Genomic DNA, 9,755 nt, shown 5'->3' on the forward strand with positions numbered 1-9,755 from the left:
GTTTTCTCCCAGCAGATTCCATTTCTGGACTTGATGAACCACTTGGTCATCATCCTGATTTCGGTTGACTACTAAAACTGGTGGATGTTCGACTTCCCTAGGCCTATCCTGTTCGAATACCTGGGGCATAAATTGTTGCCTTTGATTTAATGTGTTTTCCTCAAGGACTATTCTCTCGTTTTGAATTGGCCTAGTCAATTGAGGTTGTATAATGGGTCAAACTTACGCTGCAAGAGCGCCAGAGAAGTCAGTGATTCGATTCATTTGAGTTGCCAATTGTTGGTAACTCTGATTCATCTTTTGAATCAATGGATTGAATATAATACCCATTTGTTGAGTAAGTGTATTAACCATATTATGGTTACTTTCACCTATTTGTCGTCTCATCGCCATCATATAATTTGTAGTAAATGTTGGCATTGCTTGGGAACCAAATCTCATGCCTAGTTGGGGTTGTATGGTTCGATCAGGTTACAAATGGGCGACCCAATTGCCAATAGCGGAGAATATGCATTCACAACATTGTCGGCAAATGTCGAAGGGTTAGTATGCAAGTTTGCCATAGGCATTGTGAAACTTGTGGAAAAAAGTCTAAATTTCGTTGTCATAGTCGGTCTTGGAGTCACTGGGTGACTTTGAGTTATTGAAGGGGGAAAAATTGTCCCTTCCTGTGCAGTTGATGGCATAACCGTCGTTGACGGTATGACCGTCATGCTAGCAACAAAGGCGACTGGTTCAGTTGAACTCGTAGTGACCGTGCCTACCCCCGAGCTATTATATGGTTTTCATCATTGTTGTTTCTAAGAATAGTCATTCTCCTGACGTATTTCCTTGTAGGCTTTTCAACTTCTTTTTTCGTTATCCTATCACTCCTCAATCTAATGCACACTCACAAAATGAGAAGTTACTTAAATGAAGAACTTTGTAAATGATTTTTTAAAATGAAAAGTTATAAATTCATACAAAATGGATTCCACTAGCGTGCCAATTTGTTTACTGAAAAATTTAGTAAACAAAAACAAATTTCATTTTATTTAATGAGATTAAACTCGAAAAGATCTCAGGACAAATTTGTAAGAATCATAATTTTTAAACAAGTTTGACATTAAGATCAAAATGTAAAGTAAGTAAAAAATAATGACTGAAGTTAAATGTGAAATCAAAACGACAAAAAAGATAAAGCCAAATGATTAAAAGTAATTTAATCGCAGAAAATAATTAAAATGAAAACTTCAATTTGTAAAAATGGAACACCTACATCTTTGACTCTTTTCTCAAACACGTATATTTTGATTATTTTTTTTGAATTTATATATAATTGTGGACCCCAAAATTAAGAGTGGTTATGCGAGTATGATCAAGTGGAACAATCCGTAAAGCTCCAAAATTAAAAACGGCAGTGAGATTGTCATCTAGTAGTATATTTGTAGATTTCACATCTCTATGTATGACTGGTGTAGAAGCAGCAGAATGCAAGTATGCCAGGACACCAGCCGTTTCTTTTGCTATTCTTAATCTTGTTTTCCACGTAAGCTTTATGGATTGGTTTTGATCATGAAGATGCTCATATAATGTACCATTGGGAATCAATTCATAAACAAGCAAGGGAACTTCTGTCTCTAAACAACAACCCAAAAGCTTTACCACATTTCCATGGTTGATTTTGGAAAGAACAGCCACTTCATTGATGAACGGCTCAATCTGGTTTGGGTCATTGATTTTGGACTTTTTTATTGCCACAATTCTTTTATCTTGTAAAACCCCTTTGTAAACTATTCCCTGACCACCTTGGCCTAGGATCTTCTTTTCATCGAAGTTGTTGGTTGATTCATTTAGCTCCTCAATAGTGAAGACTTGAGCTGTTTCAATTGACCCTCTGTCCTTCCCTATCTCTTGTTGTAATAATAAGCCACCATTTTGTTGAAAAAAATGTTCTTTATGTTTAACAAGCTTTCTTTTCTTCAATGCCAAATAAGCGTAAAAGCTTCCAACCAGTAATGCAGGCTTATGCCGACACCTGGACATAAACAAATGGAAACAGAAAAATTATTTTATATATATATATATAAATTCATATATATATATATAATATATATATATATATATTATATATAATATAATATTATATATAATATATATATATATATATATTATATATATATAATAAATTCATATATATATATATATATATATATATATATATATATATATATATAAATTCTTGGATTTTGTTTAATTAGTATTTATTTCTTCTCATTGAACTTAGTGCTATTTAAAAAGAGCAAAGTTAAAATGGCTATTTTTCTTGTACACAATGGAATGATCAAATTAAACATAATTTTCTATAATATTAATCATTACTACTAGTTATAATGAAAAAAAGATATTTGTGTATGCAATGTGCGCCATGCTAATAGACGTACGATTATTGTGCTTAACTAACTGCATCTATGCAAAGTGGTCCATAATTTTCCATAATTGGGATATATATATGATTCTGAATTTTTGGATATATCATCTCCATTAAATGCAGGACATTTTACTATTCACTTAAATTTATAACTTGCAATTTTATACTCCCTACTTAAAGTGTCTCTTTTTTTAAAAAGTTTTGATCCTTATTAAGTAACTTATAAAATTCAAGATAGTATTAATTGCATTTTGTTAAAATTACCCCTAAATAATTATTATAGAGAGAAAAAGTAAAACGAATATAATAAATAATTAAGGGTATTATAAGTAAAATGAGAATTGTTGTTGAAAAATTAACAATAATGATTAGCTTTCTAGATATGTGTAAAAAGTAAAAAAAATGATAAAGGAACGGAGGGAGTAGTAGTTTAAATCTATACTTTCTCCGATCATATTTATAAATAAAAATATTTTAATTTTTTTAATTTTAAATACAAGTAAATGTTAATAAATTTACGTGTTTTAAAAATATTCATGCATTAATTATTAATATTATTAATAAAAGATGATTTAATTGAGGCTATATTAATAATTATATTGTCTCTTCTCCTAAAATAAAAAAAATTAAATATATTTAACTATATTTTTAATAAACATAAAATTTATCTTTTTATTTATTTATAAATCAGGTCGTTAATTAATTGAATAATTATAAAGAGATAAATTAATACTTGTGTCATTAAACAAAGTGAATTACAATAGGTAGGAATCATAACCACCATAATTACATTTTTGTTTTAATTGTAATTTCCATCGTAACTACTTTTTTCATAGTCCTAATTAAACAACTTTCATAGTCCAAATTACAAAGTGAATAAAAGCTAATTAAACAACTTTTTTCATAGTCCTAATTGTAATTTCCATCATAACTACTTTCATAATTATTTTTTTATTTTAATTATTTTTAATTCAAAATTTACTTTTTTTTTAATGCACGCTTATTTCTAAGAAGTTTTTTTTTAAATAAACAATTTTTAAATTATTTTTCCAAAAATACCCCCATTTTAAAAAAAATACAAAAATGGGCATTTTTTGCCTTGGGCGCCACCCTAGTTGGCGCCTACCCTTAAGGGTAGGGCAAGTCGCCACTAGGAGTGGCGCCTACCTTTAAATTTTTTTTTTTTATATGTTTTTTTTTTAAATTTTTTTTTTAATTTATTAATTTATATTTATTATAAATAATATTAATTTATATTAATACATATATATATAAATAATATTATTTATAAGATATATATATATATATATATATATATATATAAATTTAATTTATAAGTAATTAATATTATTTATAAATTTTTGGAAAAAAAATAATTTATATACATGTAAATAAATATTTATATACATGTAAATTTATATATATATATATATATATATATATATATATATAAAGATATGATACACAATATCTTTAAAGATAAAGATATAAAGATAATAAACACAAAATATTTTTATTAAAATAATACACAAGACAAATATTATAAAGATATGATACAACATTGCATTATTAATTTGGGATTTATCACATATGATGCGGTCCCTGGTACGATCCGCACAGGGGAGGTCTAACTACTCGCCTAGACGGTTCACGTGGTGGTGGTGCTTCCCTATTACCACCCCTAGTCCTAACGCGTCCCCTTGCCGTTTGCCGTTGTGGTTGGGTCGAAGTCCCTTCAATGCTGTAGGAAAGACGGGTGCCCTCTGCGCCCTCAAAGCTTTGTCTCGGTGGGACAAACTGACTACTGTTGGGTGCGCCCTCGAAATGTGGTCTTTGGTAGTTTAGGGTTGAATCGGGTTAGCCAAAGAACAATGTTTGTTGTGGTGTGTAGTAGTCTTGTTGGTAATCCTCTTGTATACCCGTGTCGGGGCTAGGTGGAGGACTGGAAGAGCTCGGGACATTGTCGTGATGGAAGTGTTGGGATTGGTGGATGTGGGGGGATTGATATTGTGGTAGGTGTTGGGACTGTTGATGGTGGTGGGAATGTTGAGGTTGGTGTTGGTAATCTTCATGGTATTGGGGTTGAGTTTGTGGTATGTAGTGTTGATTTGGTTGGGGGTGGACATGTGTTGTGGTGGTTGTTGTTGGTAATACGGTGGTGGTGGTTGTTGTTGGTAATAAGGTGGTGGTGGTTGTTGTTGGTAAAATGGTGGTGGTGGTTGTTGTTGGTAATACTGTGGTGGTTGTTGTTGTTGGGAATATTGTGGTGGTTGTTGTTGGGAAAATGGTTGTTGCATCCGGGGATCGTCCAAATAGAACGGGTCAGACACAATCATTTCTGGATTTGTATTTGCTCTATACCAATCCACATATTCCCTTGTCGGCTTCATTTCGTTGGGCGCCACCGGAAATTGTAGAACATAATGGGCATGGTCTTTCCACATTTTACGGAACTCCTTTGCAAATTCCTTCCAATTTTGGGCATACCACTGGTGGCTGACTTTTTTTAGACGCCAAGGTTCCAAAGACATTGGGGGGCCTGGGATTTCTTGATGCATTCTGAATTGCAGTTTGACACGGTCACTTTGGTGCATCTCCACAGTGGTGAACCGCATTATAGCCGTTTTTGCTGTCCAAACAGTTGCATCTTCGGGGTTGGGTTGATGTTCCAATCCCAAATATGACCTCCAAATAAACTGCAAAGAAAAAAGTAAATATGTTATTTATTGAGAATGCTTGATATTAATAAATCAGTTAGAAAATGAGTGATTTAGTGGTAATACATCTTGTGCTCGGAGACGATCCAAGAGTTGACGATAAAATATTATTTTATTTTTAGGGGTAAGACTGTAATCTAGTCCGGTTGTAATGAACCTAAACAAAAAAAAGATAAATAATATTATTTACAAATATTTATAGAATAAATATACAAAATGAAATAACATCATAAATTTACCTAGTTGCGTAGGGGAAGGAGTAGACGTTAGGATTTTCTGGGGCTAGCCTCGGTAATCTCCACCACCCCCATGTTTGGAGCAAAAAAGCACATCCGGAAAATGTACAGTGGTCATTTTGTGCATTTTCCCAATAGCCTTTGCATTGGTTGAAGGAGAAACGGCTGCTGCTTGGAGTTTCTTCCTTAAGAATCTCCGAACGCACGTGACTCCACAAGTTGGCATCTGTGTGATTTCTGATAGGCACTCTTCTATCGACAGTGCATACAATAATCCAGCAAATGGTTGGCATGACCCCCCGTCTACGCATGTCTACTGCATCAGGCATATTGCTCAAAATTTTATGCGGGAGTTCAAAGATAATTTCTTGAAGCAAAATTTGATAAACGCGGGTTATGCATTAAACCAACCTGGATTCCAATACTACCGCCGGGAAATAGTGTTGGCAAATTCTGATGCAGGGAGGTGGATCGATAATATCGACAGAGCAAAGTGGACTAGGTCATACGACGATGGGGTGAGGTGGGGCCACATGACAACAAATCTTGTGGAATCAATGAACGGCGTCTTTAAGGGCATACGTAACCTCCCGGTAACCGCTTTGGTGAGTGCGACCTATTTTCGGATGGCTACGTTGTTCGTAACAAGAGGCAAGCGCTGACATGAAGTGTTACAGACGAGTCAAGTATATAGTGATGCCTGCATGAAGTTTATGAGGCAGGAATCTGCCAAAGCCAGCAGCCATCGGGTTACGGAATTCGACCGCCATGGCCACACTTTTAGTGTCAAGGAAACAATTGACCACAACTAGGGGCTTCCCAGACAAGAGTATAGGGTCCTAATACCAGACTGTTGATGCGACTGTGGTCAATTTCAGGCCTATCGTATGCCTTGTTCCCATGTCATTGCAGCGTGTTCACACAGCCACTTCGATGCATTATCGCTAGTGTCTCCCATCTACAAAGTTGCAACATTGCTAAATGTATACGACAATCCCTTTCCGGTGGTAGCATTGGAGGCATATTGGCCAGAGTATGACGGGGAAATTGTTTGGCACAACGAATCGATGCGGCGGAATAAAAGTGGTCGCCCAAATAGCAGGCGCATTAGAACTGAAATGGACGTCGCAGAGAAAATGCAGAGGAAGTGTAGCATATGTAGACAACTAGGGCATAATAAGAACAAATGTCCATATCGTGGATCTAGTTCCACAACATAGTTTTCATACTCATAACTATGTGTACCAATGCTATTTATCAATAAAGTTTACTTTTCATTCCAAATAGAAGATGACACTGGAACAACAAACACAAACATCTAACATTACAACACCAATTACTAAAACAGGTACTAAAACAAGAACAAGTACTAGAACAATAACAAATACAACAACAATAACACAAACAACCATTAATATCTAGGAAATTACAACAGTCAACATTATGTCGTCTGATCCATGCATCATTTGGATGCAATCAATGTCGCTTTCAACTTCAACCCACGAACATACCGTTTCTCCAGTTTCAAATGAGATACTTCTTCTAAGCCTCTGAATCCTTCTGATGACTTCACCAGGTTCGTAATCTCCCTCTAACCAAGACATCAAGGACCTTTTTAGTTGGTCCAACGAACGGATGTTCCAAACTTTCATCTCCATTGGGGGTTTCACAGGCGAGAAAATAACATGCCCATCCCTTTTTAAGATTACTGGTTCAGGATCCGGGTGCCTTGATGATGTTCGCTGCCATGGCGACGGTCTGGGGGATGCCATGAACTCAACTTGATAGAGAAAGTGATAAGAAATAGTGGTGAAGAAAATGCAAGAAAATAACACTTTATTTATAGGAAAAGATCTAGGTTGTACACCAATGTACTTAACCCTAAAAAGATCTAGGAAAATAATATTAATTACTTATAAATTAAATCAATATATATAATATATAAATAATATATATATAATATATATATATATATATATATATTATATATATATTATATAATATATATATATATATATATATATATATAATATATATATATATATTGTGTATTTTACAAATATATACAAAATATTATTTATTTACATGTATATAAAATAATTTTTTTCTCCATAAATTTATAAATAATATTAATTACTTATAAATTAATTAATATATATATATATATATATATTATATATATATAATATATATATCTTGTAAATAATATTATTTATATATATGTATTAATATAAATTAATATCATTTATAATAAATATAAATTACTAAATAAAAAAAAATAAAAAAAAAAACATATTAAAAAAAAAAAATTTAAAGGTAGGCGCCACTCCTGGTGGCGACTTGCCCTACCCTTAAGGGTAGGCGCCAACTAGGGTGGCGCTCAAGGCAAAAATAGGACAAAAAATATCAATTTTTGTAATTTTTTTTAGAAAGGGGGTATTTTTGGAATTTTTTTTAAAAAATTGTATATTTAAAAAAAAAAACTTCTATTTCTAAAGCATCGTTACTTTCATTGTCTTTGAATTTTCCAATACATAGAAAAGAGGTGCCATTGTTTCTTATTCCAAGCTTTCATTGTTTTTTCTTTCCATTAACCCACAATATATTGATGATATTCTTCTCTCACTTTATTATTTGTGTTTTCCAGACTTCAATTTCTCTTTTAAAGAAGACACTATACTATTTCTCTAAATTTCTGCCACAGTTTCCGATTTCAAATCATAATGTATATTCTTTGTACTTACTTTTATAAATCGATGGGTTTCAATTTAACAATCTATGCGTTTCATTTTCAAATTTTACAAATTCAGTTTCAAATCTCGCATATGCAGGAGTAGAGTTCAGTTTTAAAATCTATAATTTTTTTGTAAGTATATGCAGGGAAAATGACTCGACTTCCTTCATCTGAGTTCTGCGTTATCATCCTCCCTTTTCTGCATTTTAATGAAGCATGCAAAATCGTTCAGAATCACGTTTCTGAATTGCAACTCATAAAAGGTTAGGGTTCATTTTAAATTTTTTATATGCATTCTTTATCGTTCAATTTTATAATTTATAGTTTTTGTAAGTATTAGTAGGAAAAATGACTCTAAATCAATGACTCTGCTTCTTTCATCTGAGATCTGCATTTTCATCCTCCCTTTTCTGTGTTTTAATCAAACATACAAATTCTGAATCACATTTCTGAATTGCAACTCAAGAAGTCTAGGGTTCATTTTAATTTTTTTTAATATGCATTGTTTATCGTTAAATTATATAACTCATTTAATATGCACGATTATGGTTTATTTTCAAATCTGCTTATGCACTATTTAATTTATGAGTTTTAAAAAACATACAAAATTCAATAATTTCTAATTTGCCATTCAAAAAGTTTAGGGTTCATTTTAAATTAGACATATAACACCACAATTATCCTAAATAGATATATTTGTTGCCTCCTTCATTCATCTTTTTCAGCCATTTCATCCTTCATTTTCTCTATTAAAGACACATAATTTCATTTCTCTCTGTGTTTTCTACCATGGTTTCCAACTTGCAATTGAAAAATCACATGCTTTATTTTATATTTGGAAGCATTCATTCTGAAATTAAGCTGTAAAAGATTTCTTACAAATATCCAAGTGTTTTTGTGTATTTGCTTAAGTTAGTGACATTATAAATATAAAATACTAGTAAAATATCAATTTGTCAAGTTCCACAATGCTTTGAATAAATTTATAGCTCCCACAATTTTTGGGAACTTCTATTTGGTATTTTTCTGTCTGTCGTTCACTTATTTCCTTTGTTTGTGGGGAATAATATTGTCTACGTTATTACATATTTATTAATTTTATTTAAATACTTAATTACATACTCCCTCCGTTTTTATTATAAGTGGTTTTAAAAAAAAAATCAGGTCGAAATATAAGTTGTTTTTTAATTTCAATGTAAAATTATTTTTTCTCTTCCCAAAATACTCTTAATCCTTTTTTTTCTACAATTTTCGTAATTCAATGAATATTGTATTACAAGACAGAGTAACATTATTCTAATGCATTAGTCCAATTTTTTTTAGAGAAAAAGTCTCCCTCTCATAAAATTCTACATTATTATAATAATTTGTGAATTTATCATATTTTCACTCTCTAAAAATGTAACTACCAATTAAAACTCAGAATTTTTTTTCTAATTAAAATAAATTTTCTCATATATTCTGCATTTTTTTAATCCTTCTTCCTATCTTAACAAAAAAAAACCTTAAAAAAAATTTGGCAATGGAATATTCAAAAACCCCATCGATAGAAATAATAGAAGAAGATTCTTTAGATTCTGATAAGGTTAAGATAATGAAGATCCAAATTTTTAAGAAATCATATAAGGTTCCGAGGATTAACAAGACGATGAAGATTC

The 9,755-nt window shown here is 31.7% G+C and overlaps 1 protein-coding gene across 1 annotated transcript; it reads right to left on the reverse strand.

Annotated features, from left to right (window-relative positions):
- Positions 1-1,304: 1,304 nt before the first annotated feature.
- Positions 1,305-2,025, reverse strand: LOC127079653 (putative wall-associated receptor kinase-like 11). The gene has a single exon (XM_051020030.1). It carries the CDS (start codon positions 2,023-2,025, stop codon positions 1,309-1,311), a length of 717 nt encoding a protein of 238 aa, XP_050875987.1. The 3' UTR covers positions 1,305-1,308.
- Between the last annotated feature and the right edge of the window lie 7,730 nt (positions 2,026-9,755).

This window comes from Lathyrus oleraceus, chromosome 5, assembly GCF_024323335.1.
Source record: "Lathyrus oleraceus cultivar Zhongwan6 chromosome 5, CAAS_Psat_ZW6_1.0, whole genome shotgun sequence".
Classification (NCBI taxonomy): Eukaryota; Viridiplantae; Streptophyta; class Magnoliopsida; order Fabales; family Fabaceae; genus Lathyrus; species Lathyrus oleraceus.